This window comes from Melanaphis sacchari, unplaced genomic scaffold (assembly GCF_002803265.2).
Source record: "Melanaphis sacchari strain LSU unplaced genomic scaffold, SCAv2.0 Contig4_pilon_pilon, whole genome shotgun sequence".
NCBI classification, from domain to species: Eukaryota; Metazoa; Arthropoda; class Insecta; order Hemiptera; family Aphididae; genus Melanaphis; species Melanaphis sacchari.
Window position 1 is genome coordinate 1,750,772 of NW_020271335.1, and position 24,220 is coordinate 1,774,991.

The following is a 24,220-nucleotide window of genomic DNA, read 5'->3' on the forward strand; positions in this document are numbered from 1 at the left end:
CTAATTTTTATTAAATCAAAAATTAACTGGTTAAGAACTTCTACTATGAAGTATAATAAACAATTTTAAAATAAGAAGATATTGATTAATGATTATAATAATACAAGATGTGGTATAGTTAATGAAGTTTTTAGGTAACAATAAATTGAAACAGCTATAGCCTAGTGGTTTGTCATGAGAAATCATTTAGATATCAAAAGTTAAATAATAAATATACATGAAAAAAATTCAAACCTAAGACCCTATATGCACACACTTATAACACTATTACACTAGGCCAGCATAATATTATACATTTATACCTATAGGTGTGTAATGTGTATGTGCATTTTACTATTTTATTTGTTATTTACAAGTATATATAGAACATAATATAACGTATAATAGGCTCCACTAAACTAGCTTGTATTAGTAGCTATACATGTAGCCTATGAGTACTATTTTTTTTTAATACAATCGGTTTATGACAAAGAGTAGATGAGGAAAAATTATGACAATGTAAAAACATAAACATGATATCTTAGCAATTATTATCATACAATTTTAATGTTGAGAGTATTTTATTAAACATATGACTTAAATATCAAAATAATTCGTACATAATTTGATACAATATGTTTAGTGTATATTTATATTACTTCACAGCTTTCATTTGCCAAAGACCATCATTCAAATAGTGACAGTTTTCAATGCCAACTCCTTTATTCACTTTTAATCTAAAATAAATATCAAAAAATACTTTTATAAAATTACCATGATAAAATGTATTAACTAAAAACTTACATATCATCTGTAGAAAGACTAGTTATTCCAATGGCCAGAGCATGCTGTTTGCCTTCTGCCATTACAGCCTAAATAATTTATAGTTAAAGAAAATACTAGTAAAATTACACAAGAGATTATTTGAATAATAATAATAATAATTCATAATTATGAATTTTAGTAAATCAAAACATCAATATTATATTTAATTTAAAAATATGCAATTTAAAGGATACCACAATTGTATTTTGTGGAACAGGTTCAATTTTTGCTCCGGGGGATGTCAAACCAGGACACATAATGTTGGCACCGCTCATAACAAATTTGATGGCACCTAAGTCTACTTGTTCTTTAGGAAGAAAGAATGGATCTAGAAATAAAAAACAACACACATTTTTAATTTTATTATATACATAAAATAATAAATATTTCTTAATAGCTAATAAATATCTAATACTTTTAAATTTATTAAATAAAATATAATTCAAGGCAAAGACTGTCCTGAAGATATTCCCTCTAACTCTGGTAAATTATACCTGGAAAAAGCCTCTCTTATAAAGATCCTTTCCCTACTCCTCAGGTCAAATCCCTTCTGGTCAAGTTGTCAAGTTATGAACATTGTTATATTCCTATGGTACGCAGGTCGGTGTGGCTCATATATACATGCATACATATAATGATCCTACTTTCTTATGACATCTAAATGTTGTACTATCCATACTATAATTAAGTGTTGATGCGTTTATCTGGTTAATTAAAACGACTGTGTAACTGCTTAAACCAAGTAAGTTGCATTAGCTCCCTATACTTATATTAATCTGTACCTAAATATGTTTTATAAACGCTGAACATACCAGAAATACCTCATTAATTATTTTATATAATATGGTTATACTTTTCTTTGCTTATTATGTATTGAAATATGTAACCCTATATAACATTATATAAAGTTTCATATATTACAACATAGGAACATCTATTTCGTTGTTGTTTTCTTTATTGGTTAATGGTCTCAAATTAGCTATCTTAGTTTCTAAGTTCTTTATTTTTGCTAACGATTTAAAAATCTTTAGAAAAAATGAATAAATAACTGACTGTGATATCCTCCAGAAAGAGCTTGATCTAAACTTCAATGCAGAAAAATTCCAATCCATGTCTTTCACTAGGAATAGAAATATCATTAACTGCACATACTTGATAAATGGTTCAAGTATTAATATTACTACTAGGAAGAAAGACTTAGGTATTCTTTTTATTCCAAATCTTGATTTTCATTTCCACATTGAAACAGTTTGCTAACGTGTGTTTAAGATGCTTGGTTTTGTAAAATAGACATCTACAGAATTTAAGCTTTCTAGTTCTCTTAAAGTTTTACAATGCTCTCTCGTATAACCTCTTTTGAAATATTTTTCTATTATCTGGGATCTTTCTATGACAACTGACTCTTCTCTCATTGAACGGGTCCAGAGACGTTTTTGTTTTTCAGTGTAATTTACCTTGAAAATTCCACATCCATCACATTATTAAAGGCCTGTAATAAATAAACTTGGTCCTCGGTCTCTAGCATATAGAAAAGTAAAAACTAATTTGATATTTTTGCACAAGCTGAATGTCAGATGTATAGATGTTCCTTCTCTTCTTTCTTTAATAGGTACAATTTAAAATTCCCTCTCAATCAACTAGGTCTAATTCTTCCTTTGTTGTCCCATTCCATAATACTAACTACAGTAGAAATAACCCTATACATCGTATGATGCATATGGCTAACAAGCACCTAAACTTCACTTAAAATGTTCTTTTATTATTAGTAGTACTTAAATCTGTGTATTACCATTTTACATTTTTTTGAAACTACCATTTATTAATTTGATCTATATTAATGCTTGTTTAGTTTAATTACTATCTTATATTATTCAAATTTGTTATATATTACTATAGATTTTATTGTTTTATTGAACTCTGAGCCCGTTAATAATTAAAAATATAAATATAAATAAATATAGGACATGGGTATTGAAAAAATTTTAAGAGTTAAAAAATATTATACTTACATTTATGAAGAAGCTTTAGTGTAGGTAGCCAAGGGCCATTTCTATGCCGGAAAAATAAACAGTCACCAGCTGAATTAACAATTATTTCAATATGATCTTGGCTAAACAAAAATAGTTTTATATTAATTAAAAATGTATATTATCAAGTTTATTTTAAGACTTACCATTTAACAATTCTTAATGCATCTTTCTTAGGTAATATTGTATCTATGTACTCCTCAAGTGTTGGATATTGCTCAATAATTTTCGTTCTAATACCTTTTTGGACAGATGATTTTAACTGTTGAATACCTATCACACTATCCTTATCGTCAAATCTGAAAAATTACAATAGTATATCATACTATAAGCAAATAAGTAAGACTTAGAATTTATTATAATGATAATCAAACAAAAAATGTTGATAATTATGTGAACACCAAGTTTATAAATCTGTAAGCAGTAAGCTAATAATAAAAAATGTTAACAAGATTAGATGCATAATGCACACATTTCACAAAAATGTGTAACTAAGACTTTGTGAAATGTATGCCTAAAAATATAAAGTTACAAAGATAAATATTTCCATATAAATAAAACATTTATTTAAAAAGTTTATAATTTTTTTTTTTTTTATAAGTACTATCAAATTAAACAATCAAAAACACACATTTTAGAAAAAAAATTCCAAAAACTCGCTGAAGTGCTAAACTGCAATCATGCCATTATTTTTTACAATTCATACAGTATACAATATTATTATTTGCATTACAATATAAACTGATGACAGCAGCTACAATGTGATGACCAATAGCTATACTTAGTAAACCTTCTTATTATCAATAAAATATTTCAATTTTAATTTTTACACAAAGCTAAAAATGCTTTTCTAAGATTTTTTTTTCCCCACTGATTTTCTTATTACAAACACACATGAGAATATTATTTTTTAATTTCTATTAGGTGGGCTTTTTTTCATATATATTAATAACTATTAATGATCTAATTAAAGTATGATAGTATAAAAATATTTAATTTCATCACACTAATAGAAAAAACCTTATTATTGTTAATAAAACTATCTATTTAAAAGTAGAAAAAAATGTATGTAATTTTAATTAATTTTATATGCAACTATTTGTAATAGGTAAAATATATTTAAAAAAATCTTTCTTCTGATATTTTTATTATAATTCTATATTAGCGTATGTAATCTATATGTTTAAAGGTATTTTTTAAAATAACACTGAGTAAAACAAGTGTTTTCTTTTCTATAAATTAAAAACTACCTATTCATGTTCTTATTAAATATTAAGTTTATCAAAAAAAAAAATTTAAATGATTATACTTACTTCTTAAACATGTTATATGGTTAATGATCCTATTACTCTTGTTTATAAAAAATGTATGTGTAATGTATATAGATTAAAACACACAAAAGAATCTAGAATTTTACGAAAAATTCATAAACCTAGTTTAATAAAAATCGAATAATAATAGTTATATGATATATCGTATTGACTGTTAATACTTAATGATACTTATCACTCGATGCGCCGTGGTGATAAAACCACATTATTAAACTGTTCTCAGTTTTTTTATAGTTGTAGATCACGGACTATATACACACTGTCCGTTTGTAGATAGAACCGTATTCTTAATTCTTATCTCGATGAATAATAGCATTGATAATGGTTATGTGTAAAGGTACCACAACCGCTGTCTAACAGGCAACAGCTACATACCAATATTTACGAGGGCGTCGCTATCATTATTTGACTCACAGATATATATATTTGTGATTTGACTACACTATTTAATACTGTCAAAACTTATCAGTTGGCTGTAAAATAATAAGTAGGTTTTGAGTAATAAATAATAATAATTTAATTCAAAATTCAGCCTTCTATTTCTTAGGTATTGAATACTTATTTTTCATTATTTTAAATTTAATAATTTAACCATTCAACCAAAACAATAACGATAGTCTGCTTAAAATTATTTAGTATTTTTTTCAATGTTTAACTTGTCTACTACCTACAATACTCTATAAGGATTTTTTCTTCAACACATTTGACAAAAATTTACACGTGTATTCACGAAATTGAATATAATTTATAAACATAAGGTGAGTGACCTCTAACTTTAATTTTTCTACATTTCATAATCATTATCATAAACCTAAATCATTTTGAAGTGATATTAAGCGTTTACTATTAACTCAAACACAATTTTTTTTTATCTTCATAACTATAAGATAAATTAAAATCTCATCTTTTTTTCAAACTATTTATGTAAATATCTATTCTAAGTACTAATAAAAAATATTTATTTTTATACAGATAGACTAGAAATTAATAGATAATATAACCCATCTTCAGTCACTTAGTATTAAATGCATATCTAAAGTTTTAACTCTAATACCACTTTTCAATTATTTTTGAAAAATGGTTTTTGCTATAATTCACACCCGAGAATCTAAGACAGGGGTTTGCAATATGCAACTCATGGAGCAAAAATAACAAGACTGCACAAAATATTTTTAATGTTGGTTTTCTGCTCATAATAGATATTTGATTTATTATATAATGTATTTGAAGATTACGATAGTATTCATCGTTTATCACTACTTATAATTACCACAATAACTATTAACTAATATTTGTTTTTCTGACCCTTGAAAATTGTTTTTCAAATTATCTGGACCGCCATAGAATTTAATAGCTGACCTCTGTTCTAAGATAATATGATATCACAGCATGAACGTAATTCTGTATTTTATATTGTATCATGTGCCATATTTACCTAGGTGTAAGCCCAGTAGCTCATTTTTGATATAATTAAATATTATTTTTCATGATCATCTTTTACCTACTTAATATTATATTAGTAATATAATATTACTATTACCATTAGTTATATTCAATAATTTGAAATTAGTAAAATTAGTTAAATAATACTCAAAAAAACATATATTTAGAAAAAATGGTATCTACTATTTGGATGTAACCAATAGGTGTTAAATTTTTTTATTTAAGTTATATTATGATATTTCTTCATTTTTTTACAAACTGATTCATATTATGTAGCTAGTACTGTCTATAGTATTTATATATTATAATTTATAACTATAAAAGACGTCTAAAATTGGTTTTATCCATTTTATAGGAGATGCTAAATTATTCAATGTCAATACTAATTCTTAAGAAAATGGTAATACATTACAAAATTTAAATTGTTAACTACTCTACATCATAGGTGTATGCAAACTTTCTTCACAAATAACGCAATTAGAAAAATAGGACACCTCAGTAAAAAAGAAAAATCACTTAACATATTTCATATTTAGAATAGGATACTTAACATAATTTTATTGAATTTAAAAGAATAAATAATTTATTCAAAAAAAACGATTCTGAGTCATTAACGTTTTTTTACCACATATAGAACTTAATCTACAATCTAAGTGTTTGCAAATATATTACTTAGTTTCTTAATTTCCCTTAGTATCTAAAATCATAAATAGTACTATAGTAGAAGATTTAACAACACGCTGTACAAATAAGCAGTTTGAATTATATTTATTTAAAAAAAAATGTATAATTTCTTAAAGTTTATATTTATAGCATCCAATTATATTTTATACTAATGTTTGTACTAATTTGTCATTATTATAAAAAAATAAAATTATACAGTCCACTGAGATTTTCTGGACCTGCACTATACTTATTATAAATACGAACAAATATTTTAAAACCATTTACTATATACATTTCATTTCTAGTATGTTTTGTAACATAAATAACATTATTATTCTTTAATATTATTTATATTTTTGATATTTTATAGATTCAACGATGACCACAACACTCAAACCTTACCTTTCAGTTGTAAAGCATTCGTTGGATGCTGCCATATGCATAAGCCAGTTCTACTCACAAGTAGTTGAACGTCACAGCAAACCAGAAATAGAAATGCAAACCAACAGGGAGTTAATATTAACTCCAATGTTAATTAGTCGCAATGAGCGAGAACGTGTTTTTATTGAAAGCTCTATAAATTCAATACGGGTGAGTATAGCAATTAAACAATGTGATGAGATTGAGCGATTATTGTGTGATAAATTCACACGGTTCATGATGAAACGAGCAGAAAATTTTTTCATCTTAAGAAGAAAACCAATTGCTGGATATGACATAACTTTCTTAATCACTAATATGCATGTGGAACAAATGTACAGGAATAAACTTATTGACTTCATTATTCGATTTATGGAAGAAATTGACAAAGAGATCAGTGAAATGAAGTTGGCAATTAATGCAAGAGCAAGAATTTGTTCAGAAGAGTTTCTTAAACATTTTTAAAAAAAAAATGTGTAACTATCCAGTGTGCATTATTTTTTATTTTCTACTATAATCATTTTTTTTTTTATATTGTAAAATGTTTAATTGCAAGTTTATTTAAAGTTATTATAAGATTAAAATATAAAATATAGAAAAATTAATTGTCATACATGGTTAATAGTTAAACTACTTAACAGAAAAAATACTTTTAAGTATTGATACATACATTTAAATAGTCTTTTTATATGTTCTATTCATTTTTTATTATTATTATTTTATACTTAGTTCAGTTACAGAAATAATTTGAACTAACATATTGTTATGGTATAAATACTGACTACCATTATTTTACTTTTATACTTAGCCAAATATAACATACTATCTATTTAAATACATAATACATGAATAATACAACATCTAAAATTTACATAATATATTATTTTGTAAAAGTCCTATATGTGTAAATGTTACAAAATAAGCGCTACATGGTCTATATAGCTTAGATAAAATATACAAGTCATAAGTTATATAATATAATTTTAAGCCATGTTTATTAAAATTTAGAATTTAGAATAATAAGATGACAAAATAATTTATAAAAAGTACAAGTTATAATAATTTGATTAAAAAAAAAATAATGGGATTATTAATGATAACTAACGCTCAGAAGTTGATGCATTTTGCATTTTTTGACTTTTTAAGTCACTTTTTGTCATATTTTCTTGTATTTATATTGTTTTGTCAATTAATATCTTTACAAGCATAATTTTTGTTTTACCCAGACTGTAAATAAGTACCTACATCAAATTTATATTTTATATAATAATATTTCATACATGTTGTAAATGAGTTAAATAAAGATAAAGATTCGATAGAATAAGGTAATTTCTAGCTGTCATTTTTACTTTTAACAATATAAAATATGCTTTAATAGTACAATCCCACAATGCAATAATTTTAAATAATGTTTAACGTTATTACTATTCTTTTTTTTAAAAAAAAAAATGAATTTTTACTAATTTTAAACAAATATTTATAATTTTTTAGGTCATCTTTTGTCATTTTTGAGTCATATTTGCATTTATTTTTAGATCACTTTTTAATGTTTTTAAGGTCAACTTCTGAATTCTAATAATAATATTAATAACCGTGATTCATGAAATAATTTTATAGAGTATCTAATTTTTGTAGCCCAGGTATTCACATACCTATTATACAATGGGAGAAACGTGAAATAAAATATAAACTATACAATACTTTAAACCAACGGTCGCCAACCTTTTGGACCTCAGACCAATGAATTCATAACTCTTAATTCTACGGACCACTTATGTATACTAATAAATCTTAAATACCAAATTAAAAAAATTAATAAATCAACGCATATTTTAAAATATATCAAAGGGTTTTTTATGTATAGCAAAAATTATTTAAGTAAGTTTAATTTTTTTTGATTACAAAAAAAAAAAAATTAATAAATAAAAGTTAAAATAAAAACTGGATTCGAAATTCGAATCATTAGTTTTCTTAGAACGTATTGCGATAACGATATTCTTAGGTCTATTTATTTTATAACATGCGATAATAAAAACAATGTTATTACTCGTTTATTCTTATTTGTCGTTAAAAACCTACGTACAGCGACATTATACAATACTTTTGTATATTACTATCATAAACAAAACATTGCAAATAATATTCAAATTTTTCTGTGGACCACCAAATTCTTACCATGGATCACCAGTGGTCCGCGGACCAGCGTTGGCGATTGCTGCTTTAAACGTATTGTACATTTATTGCATTCTTTATTCTTTTTTAAAAAATTTTAAAATGTACCTACTCACTTAAATATATCAATAAACACGATTTATTAAATAATAATAACATTGATTTTATAATTATATACTAATATAATAATGAATGGAGTTAGAATTAACTATTACATATTATTATGTTGATTTAATTATGGGAATTTAGAATATTTTATAAAAAAGGTCTAAATAATATAAAATGTATTTACTATCTTATTTTAAATAATATGAAATATGTAGATATTATGTCATATTCAGCCATGTGTAAATAGTGTTTAAATTTTAAAACAATATAGATAATACATAATTTCTTAGCAAATTCTTTTTATACAGTAATCGGCTTAGAATGATGTAATTTGATGTTTTTATTGTAATAAGATATATTTTATTCTACTCCACAGTGAAGTATGTATAGGTACTGAACGGTATTATGTACTTATTAAAAGAGCAATAGGTGTACATAGGTATTTAATACTTAATAATAAATGTACTAATCAGTTTTTTATTTGTTCTTATTTTAAAATACTCAGTCAAATTAAAATGGCTTTAATATCTATTTAAACAGATAGGGCGATAGGCTAACATTTTGCATACAATTCTTATCTACATATATGTACCTATATTAATTAAGAACACTCCAATTGTACATGGCGATAAAAATATATCTAATAAGTAATATGGTTGTTAGCTAGGTATCATAATGATATGGCGAGAAAGTAGTTTGTAAAAGGTTATGGGTTACTTATAGCCAATGGTTAATAATTTAATATTTACTATGACAGGTAGTCAAAAATATGACAATAATTAGCTGAATTTAGCAATATTAAATTTGCATCTAAAAAATTTCAAGTTCACCATACCACTGATTATAAAATAATAATTTTATAGTTAAACTTGGATGGTTTTTATTTGCCAACAGTTATATTAAACGATATTCCATTCGGTACACTTTCACGTAATATGTCTACAAAAATATACAATTTTTAAACAAAAATAAAACAATAGTATATTTTTAACTAGAACACAAATCTTATAAAATGAATTTAATAGGAAGACTTTCATTTACATATGTAATCAAGCCCAAGATAAGAAAAAAATATTTTTTTCAATTTATAGATCATCAATAAAGCTATTATTTTTATCATTTGAAATCATAAAATAATTAGTAACTGTTTTTTGTCATTTATAATTGACATAATATTAATCATTTTTAAGTTGATGGTTATTTATATAATAAGTATCATACTTTTAATAATTTTTATCAATCTTTAATTCAACAAAAATAAATTACAAAGGTATAGGTTTATATTCGTTTAGTGTACTCTGCCTATATATTGAATAAATTAATCCTTGGTCTTGAGTAGCCATAATCGAGGCTTGTGTGTATAAATATCGGTATTCACATATATTATATATCAAATAAGTATATGTAGTAGGTGTTTAGTTATTGATTTGTTTTAAGAAATATTTACGGATTTATCCGAGTAAAACTTTTCTCATCATATTGCTGTCAGTGCTATCTCCAAGTATGTTTCTGTGATTGACAACACATTTTGATGAACATAGGTACTGTAGCAACGGAATACGGTATTTGCCACAAAAATCCACAAACTTAATGTGTTCTACCCTGTCATCGAAAAATACACCTGAAAAAGTAAATAAAAACGATAGGTACATTAAAATTCTGGTAAATAATTTGTCAACAATGCAAGACTATAATATATATAATTACTATTCATAAATTTAAAAAAATACAAGTTAAAATAGTTTTTAAAAGTTTTTAATAACACTTGGAAAAATTACTGGAAAATTATCTTTAAAAAATACTTTTTTTTTATTTTTATAAGAAATATAGGTACAATCTCTGCCCAAGGGCATAACAATAATATGCGCTACAAACAGCTAGTATATAAAAAAAAGAGGCGAGGGAAGAAATCATTCAATGATCGTATTTCCTTTTGCTTATACTTATATATATTTTATTTTTTATTTTTTTTAAATCTAATTGAATTTTTTTTCTGTTGTTATCATTGGTTATAATTTTTATGTACTAAAATCTCTACACCAATTTCTTTTTTAACACCGTAGTAGATTTCCAGAAATTATGTGAGTGGCTAGATCGGATACAAGTGAGTTAACCTAACCTAAGATATACCTATCAACACTTATTTTATACAATTAAGTACAAAGTTTAACAAAAAAAGATACAATATTAAGTTCAAAATTTTAAACAGTTATGAATACCATACTAGGACATATTTCCATAGAAGTACACAGTTTCCTCGTTATATTTTTTCTATATTTTGATTGCTTATTTTAGAATATTTCCTGCAGTTTTAATTGCATATTTTCAACAAGTTGTGCGAGTATCTACTATGAATAAAAAATCCAAAAAGATACTCTATAAATCACAATCTTATAGATAATTAATAATTGTTAAGACAAAAGTAATACTTAATCCTTTTTATTTAAAAAACAAAAAAAAATTATATAATCAAAATAGAATGCGCGCACGCCAAACAACATGTCAACATTCACAACTAACACTCAACTCACTTAAGAAGAAATAGGTCTTTTGATTCATCTAATTTCTAATACAAAACTACATGTAACAAAAATTGTTTTTCAATATTTTTGTAAATCTCAACCATTGAAGTATAATATAAAATACATTGAAATATATAGTCAAAACAATGTGTAATCCCAACACTATCTTCCTTTCAAATAAGATAATATTCCCCCTCGTTCAATAACGATAACTCTAAATAGCATTCTAATTACAATCAATATCGTTGAATTTCTCCCTAAAAACAAAATTACAATTCAAAATCTTCTTCAAGAAACTATCGTATAATTATCAATTGTACAGTAAGTGGTGATTTAAATGCTAAAAATCTGTTTTATTGCATACCTGCCAACTAATATATCACATTTTCATAACTTTCTTAAAGTAACATATTAACTTGAATACAAAGCTAAAATTACATGACGATATTAACTCTGCAGTCAACACATTAACACCAATAATTCAGGAAGCAGCCTAAAACTCAGTTCTTCCCAATACAATAGACTATTAGCCTAGTATTCTTCTTTTTTCATTAGGAATCTATTAGTTGATATAAGCGATCACTGAAAAACAAGAAAGGCGGTACTGGGCTACTAATGAGCTTGAAAAAGCAATTCTAGTTATTTAATATAAAATTAATGCAACTTTAAAATAAACTTTTTTTTTAAATTATTGTAGGTTAAACCTTGTATTCAATTTTCAAACCTTTAGTATAAAAATTAAAAATTTTACGCATTTTAACTACAAAATAGTTAGCCAGTGTTTGTGATTTTGAGGTAATATGTGTACTTTGAAATAACGTTAGACAATAGAGGCTTTTTTCGTCGGTCTATCCCGCCTATCCCATGCATGATTGAGTAAATTGTTTAAGAGTTAGACTGAGATAAACAAGTGTAGTACCATAATACGTTTTAAAACGCATGTACTTTGTACTTAAAATAGTTGCATATCACATTAAAGCTAAAACTCAATTTATTTTCCTATGGCCCATTAAGACCGAAGTAAGCTTGCAAACATAGTTAAATCACCTGTTTGCAGAATTGTTATTTAAAAACTCGTAGTTTACTGCCATGCCTGATTTGAGGGTTAGTAGTCTCTTATCAAGACAGTTATCAGCCCAGAAAGAATTAACACCCAAACTAACGCGTGCATACGAATTGCATACCAAAAAAAAAAAAAACATAAATTGGAATGTCCGAATTGCATGCCATCAGATTATCAGGTTGATGGATTATTATTTATTATACACTTATTACATTAGGTATAACTTTTTTTTGAACTTTTCTATTTCACAGAGCGTTTCTATACATGCGGTTTTTTTTTAAATTAGAAAAGTTCAAAAAAAAGTTTAAGTTATACCTAATAGAATAAGTGTACAATAAATAAACTATTTCTGATACATGGCATGCAATTTGGACAACCCTCTTTATGAGGTGGCATGCAATTCGGACAGACCCCCTTAAGAAATCGCATACAATTCGGACATTTTTTTTTTTTTTTTGGCATGCAATTCGGATGCAGCCAAACTAACAACGGTCCGCATTAAAACTATCACTTTTTAATTTGTACTACGTTTCGAAAATACGAACACCTAGTCGTTTGTAGTTAGATATAATATATATATATATATATTATTTATTAAACTTTTAAAACAATAGTTACAATGAACAATGTTAAACTGTTTTTATGATTTTTGAATAGTGTTATAACCAATCTTCAAATTATAACCAAGACTAATGACCAATGTTCCGACTTATCTCTGAAATGTCTAGGATATTCCTAGCTAGAAAGTTGACATTTGTAAAGTCTAATGAACTATATACCCTTATATTTATTGTGTAACGATAGTTGAAGCTATAAAAAATTATTTTTGCTGAATTTTGAAATTATGTTACTACATATAATTTAGTGCTTGTTGCAGTGATCCACTGTATTATAAACCATTTTTTCCCGTCAGACGTCAGTGCGCGTGACTTAGATTTAATGGGTATATTAAAATTAGACAATATTTACTAGTTAAATAGATAGCCCTTTCTCATGTATGTTTATATTATTGATTGCTATATAAAATAAGCAGTCCATAAAACACTTATAAATGTTATTTATATTCATCATATAATCGGATAATCCAAAATATAAATATTAAGCTACTAACCTTTACACTTAGGGTTGACACAATGATGTGCGCTCGATAAGTATTCAATCAAATTGTAAGGCAAATCGCGTTCACCATATTGTACATTGTTAATTTTCACTGATCTGGCAGATAGTTCGAGTAAAGATGGTGGATTATGTGTCATATCACTTACAAATCTCACTACTAATGGATTGTCCCTCAGGCTTAACTATAAATTAAACACAATTTATTGAGGTGATTTAATTTTACATTTAAATATTAAATAGATAATTGTTCTAATATACTACACATATTATTACAAATTATATTGTTAATATAAATAGGTATATACATATAATAATATGAAACCTATTATAACTAATTATTAGCATTGAGTATGTCACTGAAATGTTTAATTTTAAATGTTCACGATTTATTACAATTTAATAGTAATTATAGCAGTACATAATATTCATATCATATTTATTTATATTATTGTTATTAATACTTGAATTAATATCAATCTAGCGTAGAACAGTGCATGTAGGTTCATGGTTTAAATATTAAATAGAAGATAACTTAAAATTCGAAATATTTTGAAATTTTCTTTGTGTATAGAAAAATATTATAAATTAGAATAATATACATAAAAGTTTTAAATGCCCACAAATAATTTTATATAACAACAAAATAATTAGAATTGTGATTTTTTATTTAAATATCCTATTTTGTTAATATTTGAACTTCAAATGTCTAAAAAAAAATTAGTGCACAATGCACAAGCATTTTAAATTTCAGTAAAAAATAGCTATAATAGTTTTTTAATACCTATTGAATAGACACACGTGTCTTCACCACTCTATTTTTTAGTTTTTTTTTTTTGCTTTTCATACTCATTTTAATATTGAAATGAGTAACAAAATAATAAGTGAACTTCTATTCATATATCTACCTTTTTTAAGACTCTACGAAGTCCAGTTCTTTTCGAAATATTGAAAAAATAAAAAGGTTAATTAACTGATAAAAACACAATGTGTATATACTTATATGTAAGAATAGGTTATTAGCATGCCGTGCATAAGTGCATTATTAGTACCTTATATTTTATCACGGATACCAATTAAGATAACAATACTACCATACCAATTCCACTTTCAGCTGTATACACTGATTTACTAACCCAAAATAACACACAATTTCACTTCTTTCGACTTCATACTGAAATTTAATTTGATTTCAATTTTAATCACTTATCCACAATTTCCACCTATCTACCTCGTGTGTTGAAATAAAATTACCTCTAAAAAACTTCAAAGGTTAGTTACAACATACTGTAAAAAAATACAAAAATAGCCGTTTCAGTTTTAACTACCCTCTAGATTTTCCGAAAGACTAAAACAGTAAAACGATTTTTAATTTTAACACCTCTATCCTCCATATCAAGATCAATAATCTTACAACTACCATGAAATAGTACAGTGACAAAACTTGCATGATTACGATCACATTTTCAATTACTACAACTACAATCAACACAATGAAAAAAATCATGAATCCCTTGAAAACTATGTCCTAAAATACGTATAAACTTTATCTCAAAAAAATCTAACATGCAGGCAACCTACCTGTATAACCCCATTCAGACCGGTGATACTGAATTGATTCCATGCTACTTTTATGTGTTTGAATTGAGTCCAGCTTATTATCTTAATATCTTTGAATTGAGTCCGATAGATAAAATGTTATGACTACCTATATAGCCAGTGACTCACAATTAGTTAATACTTACTTAATTATCAAATTATTACGAGTGTATGTTTTAATATTCACCCGTAAAATACTTATTTCTCCTCAAACAATTTTTAATATTTTGTTGTATTTTCAAAAATAATAAGATAAGTATGTACTTGAAATTTCCAAATTATTATTTTTAATACCTACATTATAATAAAATTTCCAACAAATTTCAACTCTTTTAAAAATATTTATAAGTATGACAAATTTTCAATTTTTTTTAGTAATTTTTTATAACTGTCGATTAAAAAATATTCTTTAGGTAAAAATTACATTTATTTATTATTATTTTTAATATTTTTAAATTAATTGACTCTTTATTTTTATTATTACAATTAAAGAAAGGGACTCAACTCGAATAACCTAACAATATTGGTCGGACTTAACTCCGATAACCCAAAAATATTTGCGGGACTAAATTCAACGTCAGCCATTTAGGTACTTACAATCTAAAACTTCTTAGGCACTGTCAAACCACATCTGATTTAAAACCAAATCTCTTTCTTTAACTAATTAATATAAGCTTGGTAAAAATACTTGAATTATTAAATTTAATTCAATAAAAAATTAACTCTTATCATTTCATTTAATATAGCCTATACAGTATCACACTAATAATTAAAAACATAATGATTATATACGGTACATCATAACTTTCTTTCTATTCCTCCTTGAAATTGCAGCGTCATTTCTAAATCACACTAACAAACTAATTTCAAAATTACAAAAACAATTAATAGACGTAGATCATAACAGAATCTCAACTCACTGATAAAATATTTTAGGTTATAAACTAAGTATATCCAATCACTCCGATGATACACATATTATTCAGACTCTACAACTCTAACTTACACATTGATTCAAATATATCTTCTAATATCATATCTTTCACATAACATAAGAATCAATCGATTTAAATATTTAATATTAAACTTGTAGAATAAAAAGTGTTAAACCTTAAAACCATATAAACAACTCAATTTTTTAGAAATAATATTATAAATTTTTATCATTAACTTTGCAAATGATACTGTCCAACATCGTATCTCTAAATAATATTCCCCCAAAAAGTCTTTTTTTCACATTTTAATTCATTTAACACCTTTCAAGAAAAATTTTTATACTTTCTACTTATATTTTTTAGTAATATCTACCTCTTCTAACATATTTTCTGTTACAATAAAAATTTTCAATTAGTTTAATAGCAATACCAAACCTTGTAAACTTCTTCATATTTTATCATAGCACAGATCAATAACCTTATTCTAACTTTATTCTCAGAGGTCCTATAAAAACAAGTCTCCAAGCAAATAAGCCACAATGAAAAGTAACAAAGCATTTTTTAATTATGTTTTCAGTTTCCAAATAAACACCGAGTCTAGACTAGTTAGACATTCAGTAATTAAATAGTTCACCCACTGGCCGGTGACCTGACGTCTGTAAACAATGTAATATTTAGGATTAGATTTAGCCTCGATTAGAGTCACTTTATTACCGCTAATAAGACCGTTATATCCTATCCATATTTATAAGATCTATGATTAGTACACAGATTAAAAAATATATCTTGATAATAAAAAGATATTACTATTTGAATTCATTAAATTTAGTTTACTTTTTTTTAAAGTGGTCACCCAGTAGACCATCACTAAAAACTGTCCTGATAGACAACTACAAAATTATTCGAAATATACAATATATACTTTATCTATCTCTGATATTATACTAATTAATTTGATGTATTTTATTTTAAAACATACTCAATATAAAACTTATTTTTCAACTCGGTACTTATGATAATTATACACCGAGTATCTAATTCGTTCTTTATAAGTTATTTGGTTTGAGTACTCACTCAATCAATTAAAACGAAGAAGAGTGAAGACCGTGACATTGCTCGGGCAGCCCACATTAATAGATAATAGACCAAAGAAGGCCAAGAATATATTTTAAACATAAATTAATATGAATAAACCAAAACTTTTTTTATGGTATTTACCTCTGTGAGGCACTTCAACGATATGATTTCTATAGGTAGTGTACGAAGTCTGTTTTTATGTAACATCAACGATTTTAGATGTTTGAGATTGGCAATGGCTGGTGGCAAACTCTCCAGTGAGTTATCGCTCAAATTAAGCGCTTTCAAATTATCCAACATACCCAAAGTCACAGGTACATCTGACAAATGATTTCCACCCAAACACAAGAACTTCAACCTAAAATAAAATATTGTATTATAAACTTATTAAATACTTAATGGCAAGCTAGTAGGTACATATTACAAATCACAATTGTACAAAATTATAGTTATTTATTTAATTTCTTGTTCATTTCTTGTTCTAAATGTATGTATAAGTTATTTTGATTATAAAAATTAAAAAAGAAAATTATTTATTCTGTCAAGTATTATCCAGTCGAATTCGCTTATAACGATGCCGTTTACAACAATATTCCGAGTAAAGTGATTCCACGCAATGTATTTGGTTGGTTTAATATCTTATGTGTTGTTACATTTTATAGTCCGGATATAACGATCAGATTTTCTTGGTTCCTTGAAGATCGTAATAAGTGAATTTGACTGTATTTTAGAATATTGAAGTAAATAATTTTTGCAAGTTTATTATACTATACATTTAACTTGTAAGCTATATTTTAACATCCACCAAAAGATAAATCTGCCAAAATAGAGCAATATTTGTATAACCACCTAAAATGCATAGAAATAACAGAAAAAAACATGATCGAAATGTTGTCGTGCTTTAACAACCGACCCAAACGTGACAACCGGTCGATTATACGCTTGTTAAAGGTTCCTGTACGTAAAAATGGCCCTTGATTCACACCAATTTCAGATACAAGTATAAGGGAGTCAATCATCCCCACCCAAAATAATTATTCATGATTATAAATTGGTAAACACGTAGGTAGAAATTTCATCTAGAGGGGGGTAATCAGCAACTAATATTCAAGATATGTTTAATGTTAATTTTTAAATTTTCAAACACATAAATTTCTAATTATACTATACTATTTATTATAAATTATAATTAATGAGATAAATCAAAAGACAAAAAAGAAATTCACGATATTATATTTTGTATTTTAAATCAGTGCAAATCGCGTCGATTTTCATCAAATCTATTTAATATTGCCTCTTGAATTTTTTTTTTAAGGATTAATATTTTTGTGTACACTCAACATAAAAAAAGCTGAAACATATATGTCAAAGCAAACTTTTATTAAGTTACATTAATATGGTAAATTGAAAATTTTCTTTTATTTTTAAACGTTAAATAACATACCATACTATTCAAATGAATTTCTATTATAGTATTATTTAACCTAATCTAACCTAACCTATGCTCTTGTATATTGATGTGTGTGTGTATAAGTTATTAAAATTATCATATGATGTAAATAAAGAAACATAAATTTACAAAAGTAGGTACAATATCAAATTATTAATTTTTAAGTAATAATTTATAATACGTACTTTATATTTATGTTATAATAATTATTAGATTAAGTGTTAATAACATTCTATATTATAAAAGTATATATTTTAAATTTAGACAGTGATATGAACGGTATTATTGACAATATATTTTTTTATTAATAATCCAGGATATTTTTTATATAAATTTTTAGTATAAAATATTATAGGCCAAAGGCCAAAAATTGAGAGAATAAAGCCCTTTATAGTTTATACCCATTGATTGTCATCATGGCCCCAAATAAATTGTTGCTGATAGACGATGTGGCCTGAAGAAGTAATGCGAAAGCTTTTTTTTTCTCAGTTCACAATTTAAAAAGAAGTAAAATTTATAATTTGTTATATGTACTTTATATAAATATATTATACACAAATAATAATTACTAAACTAATGTTAATCTTGTTAAGCAGTACCACGATATTATTGGCAATATAGTTTTTATTTAAAATTCGATTAAATTTCTTATCACACCCACTGACGACAACACAATATTTCGAAATTTAATTGTTTGAAAATAAATTTCTAATTATATTTTTTAATATCTATAAGTTAGGTTAGGTAATAAAATAAAATTGCATTTCACTTTTGACGCATTGATTTTTTATATTATTGGTTGAAACTCGAATAATTTCTTTATAAATTTACAGTATAAAATTAAAAAAGAATATAATATTGTATGACATAAAAGCTATTTAATATGTATTATACAACTGATTGAATGCTCCGCAACCTAATCACTACCTACCCAACCCATTGAGGAATACTTTGAAACCACGCCTGACACTTGGGACATAATTTTGTAATTATTTATCACATAAAGAATAAAATATTATATAATATGAATGTATAAACACAATTTTACGAACTATTACCTACATTTATTTCATTTACGTCAGCCTATCAAATGAGTGCGTTATTTAATTTTTATTTTAATAAATAATACCTCTCAACGCTAACGGTCTGGTTTTTTCTCTGTTTGTCTACAATTCTACCAGTTCCACTAAGATTCACTCTGTAACTGTGGACCTCAACCGTATTTTAATTTTTCGTCCTAACTGAAGTTAGAACTAACATGAATATTTCAGCTGTTTTTCACTGGTGATGATTTTATAATTAAATTGAATTCTAGTCTGACATCATTTATAACTATACAAATAAGTATTCGAAAATCAAAAGATTATATTGATAATAATAATAACGTTGTATACTAACAAATAACAATAAATTGCAATTAATTTATATGCCGATAGGACTACACGCGAGAATAACAACTGAAGAACTTTGGTCTGACAAAAGGCCAAGGTCAGTGACTTAAAAATATTTGTCTCTGGTTTCGTTGACGTTATGGTTAGATATTCTCATTGAACCATACACAATTACATTTATAACAAAACCTACAAGCGAATTAAAATACGTATAATCGAATTAGACCTTTATACACTACAACTTTTCTTCTATAAATGTCAAAAATTCTAATCATCCCACTAGATTAATACTGTATAACTGTATATATGTATATATATATATATATATATACACACATTAAACATTCTTAAAAAGACTCAAATATATTATGGAGATGTGTGTCAAATCGCAGAATTTACATTAAGCTATAAAAAAAAAAAATTTAAAAACTCAAATCGGGATACCTACATAATATATCGATACCTATCAAATCCTGTAACTAATGTACGTGCAGTTACTTCGAGGTACTATCACCACTACGACCAATGCGCGCCGCTCCCAAATATAACTATACCTACCTATTGCTCGTATAACTGCATTTCTTATGCAATTTTAAATACGCAATTCGGTTGTTATCAGAAATATTGAGCATCGCGACCAGCACGTGACCAATAAACAAGCACGAAAAAATCACGCAACCCAAAAACTTCAATAATTACGATAAGTAATAACAATGTGCACACGCCAATATCTCGTAAAACAGGTTGGGCGTACGACAGGTACCTGATGAGTTTGTTGATGTCTTTGGGTATCTCGACCAGATTGTTGCTGCCCATGTACAGGTACTCGAGAGTGGTGACCGACAGCAGCTGTTGGGGAAAGTGCGACAACCGGTTGCCGCTGATGTTGAGCACCTTGATGTGTGCGGCGCAGCCGAACTCCTTGGGGAACCCGTCGTCGTCGATCAGATTGTTCTTGGCGACCAGCGTGGTGAGCGGCAACCGCGCCACGAAGTCGGGCACGTGCGTCAGCCGGTTGTTGCTGATGTCGAGCACGCGGAGGTGCTGGAACCGGTTGATGGCCGGCGGCAGGGACAGCATGGCGTTGTGGTTGAGGAGCATCGTGTCGATGCCGTCCGGCCGGCTGCGCTCGCACATGTCGACCAAATGCTTTTGGATGGTGTCGCCGTCCAGCAGCAGGTAGTTTAGGTCCATCGTCTTGACGGACGACCCGTCGTCGATCGGCGCGTCGCTGTCGCTGCTCTCCGACGTCGACCCGTAATACCCGTTAAACATGATCGCCAATAACAACAGTTATTGTATAATATTTATTCAATGTTTATAGATTTTATTCGATGTGGGTGTACGCGTACCGGCCACTGCTTCGATGCGTGATAGAGTTTCGTGTATTTAGGGTACCGTTCACGAACGCTGCGGCGTGTCGTCTGGTCGTCTGCAAAATCACAAAAATGACGATGAAAATTAATATGGAGACAGGAAGAAATCAAACGATCGGCTGCTGCGTTCACAGGGCGCCTACCTATGCATAAGCGTGTGTATCGAATATCGCGTAATACGGCAGCAGATGACCGTGACAAATTTATTATTATAATATAGACCTACCGCGCGGCCGTTGTGCGTAGGTAGGTACGGTGCGCGCGCGCGCTATTCACTCGACTACGGTGAACAGGAAAATAAAAGTTAACTGACGGCGCGGCGGCCAGTTATACGAACGCGACGGTGTGCGTACCGAACACACTCGATAACACGCCGATAAGCCGTATTTTGAATACGCGTTGGCGGGAGGAGCTGCGGTAGGCATTAGGCGGCTGCTGATCTGGGTTTAACTGCGTGATAGAGTGTTAAATTAAATTATACAAATCGTCGACTGTACACACATAGGTATGAACCCACTACTACTGTTGGTATTATTATTATTATTATTATTATTATCATCATTATTATTATTATTATTATTATTATTATTATTGGGCACCGTTATTACTGTAATCCCATGATTATATAATTAATATTAATTCGCACTTTGTCTGCGCGCCTGTACACAATCGTACGAGATACACTCAGTCGGTATAGTTGGTACCTGCCCGCAATAGTAAATGTATAATAAAATAAAAAACCGTATTACGCGCAAATAGGTGATCTAAAAAACGCACGCAGCAGCGTTACGTCGCGCGCGTTTAATGGGCGGTACTACCGTGAAGCAAGTAGACGCGCGTAGTATACGTCAAACATTACAAAGGTGATAGACTACACAAACGCATACTAATTAATAAACAATAACTATTTTCAATCACTACAATACCTACATAAAACACGCGATGTTACTATGAGTCATCTGCGCCGGTAGCTTCTTCGATTTTATCATTAGGTACTGTATGTCCGCGCGTCGTTACCATTTGACTTACTACTAACGTAAACACTAATACAACTTTAAAATTAAAAATAATAGAGTTGTACATACTCTGCGTCAAAATTTAGACCCCCTGTACTTGTCATAAACAAAGATTTTAACAATAAATCAATAGAGTCGTTGAATAATGTAATTTTTATTATAACATTATATGTATAAATGATTCAGTGTACTTTAAACACGCAGTGTATTGCACAATACCTACTTATCAAATCTAATCTAGAAACTAGGTGTTTAAATCTCATCATTAATCTGTTTTATATCATTTTTAAGAGAAAATATACAATCCACATCGTGGACATAATAAGAATATGTGGGTTAAGAAAACAAAAGAATTATTTATCTAATCGAAAATAATTAAAAGCTATTACAAGCGGGTATTACATACACGATAATTTATGTGTTTAATTAATGGTTAACCTGCTAATTAAAATATTATTTGATACAAAATAAATATATCAACATTTTAAAAATTACAAATTCATTTCAACGAGTTCTTAAAAAAGTCGAACTTTTGTTCAACAATCCAATCACTCTCCTGTCTCTTGTGGGAACTATGTCGTACAAGTACGAGTTACCTAATTCATCAAAATAAAATTATATTCATATTCAGCTTGGATAAATAAATATATGTAATAATAGATAGGTAAGTAATAACTTATATTATAATTACTATAACTTATCAAGATGAAATTACACTTTCACAATTTATTTTTGATGTTTTTATCTCTAATTTGTTCAACAATTATTATTATTGACTATTGTATCATTTGTATTATATTATACTATAATTACTCAAACAAACGTATAATACATATTAGTATATTACGTATACAATTTTAAGTTATATTTACCTTTATTTTTAGATGTGTCACTAAAAGTTTACGCTTAACGAGTATAAATTTTCTAACAACTGGCAACTCTGTGTAAGTGTCATAAGTGAACCTTGTTTTATCGAGAGTACCTGCCTGTACCTTGGTTAAAATTACACTATAAACTCTCTTAAGTAAACACCTAATCGTTAGTTTCTTCTTTAAGTTAGTAGCACAGTCATAACAGACGTGCTTAAAATGTATCTAAGTATCCAAGAAATATATAAGCCATTGTTGAAACATTCTTTGACTCTTCAATTGTATTGAACGTTATTTGCTGATGGAGCTTTTTTTTCATTTTTTCGCTAGAAAAATTCTTTTGTCTATACTCTTACAGCATATTTTATTAATGATTATTTTACTTATACAAAATTTTGAACTTGTTTTGATGGAAATTATTAGACATGTTGAATACCAACACCTATATTTGAGCTTTATAACATGGGTGCCAACTTTTAAAGTGTAAGATAATTTTTTTATCGTCAAACCTCTTATTATTATTGTAGTAAATTAGTTAATGTACAATATGTATTATATATATATTGGGGTTAAAGATTATATAATTGATATTTCAATAAATTAAAAAAATTGGAAAATTTAAGATAGGAAATAGCTTTTGTCATACATATTAATAATAATCAACTAGGCGTAGCGATGCTAAGTACACAAATGTCGATTATAAAATTTTGTTTGTCCAAAGAGCAGGCACAAGATTCTGCATTTTCGCATATCTTTGAAACATTTTGTTTCGGTTCTAATTGCTCGAGACTGATTCGAGTAGAGTCCGATACACCCACGATAGACGTAAGCGTAG

At 27.2% G+C, this 24,220-nt stretch overlaps 3 protein-coding genes across 4 annotated transcripts; 1 reads left to right on the forward strand and 2 right to left on the reverse strand.

Annotated features, from left to right (window-relative positions):
- Nucleotides 1–563: 563 nt before the first annotated feature.
- Nucleotides 564–4,398, reverse strand: LOC112599106 (malignant T-cell-amplified sequence 1 homolog). The gene is made up of 6 exons (XM_025345855.1): nt 4,145–4,398; nt 2,978–3,130; nt 2,814–2,914; nt 999–1,132; nt 784–851; nt 564–716 (listed from the first exon to the last, which is right to left on the reverse strand). The coding sequence occupies exons 1-6, from the start codon at nt 4,153–4,155 to the stop codon at nt 635–637; spliced, it is 549 nt and encodes a 182-aa protein (XP_025201640.1). The 5' UTR covers nt 4,156–4,398; the 3' UTR covers nt 564–634.
- A 246-nt stretch (nt 4,399–4,644) lies between these two features.
- LOC112599107 (actin-related protein 2/3 complex subunit 4) lies at nt 4,645–7,216 on the forward strand. Its single transcript, XM_025345856.1, has 2 exons — nt 4,645–4,920; nt 6,642–7,216. The coding sequence occupies exon 2, from the start codon at nt 6,650–6,652 to the stop codon at nt 7,154–7,156; it is 507 nt and encodes a 168-aa protein (XP_025201641.1). The 5' UTR covers nt 4,645–4,920; nt 6,642–6,649; the 3' UTR covers nt 7,157–7,216.
- A 2,976-nt stretch (nt 7,217–10,192) lies between these two features.
- LOC112599056 (leucine-rich repeat-containing protein 58) lies at nt 10,193–21,920 on the reverse strand. Of its 2 annotated transcripts, none has more exons than XM_025345774.1 (5): nt 21,727–21,920; nt 20,888–21,556; nt 17,425–17,641; nt 13,668–13,857; nt 10,193–10,592 (listed from the first exon to the last, which is right to left on the reverse strand). In XM_025345774.1, exons 2-5 carry the CDS (start codon nt 21,397–21,399, stop codon nt 10,423–10,425), a joined length of 1,089 nt encoding a protein of 362 aa, XP_025201559.1. In that variant the 5' UTR covers nt 21,400–21,556; nt 21,727–21,920; the 3' UTR covers nt 10,193–10,422. The 2 variants fall into 2 exon arrangements, with proteins under 2 accessions (XP_025201559.1, XP_025201558.1); XM_025345773.1 differs by having other exon boundaries at nt 21,644–21,920.
- Nucleotides 21,921–24,220: the final 2,300 nt, after the last annotated feature.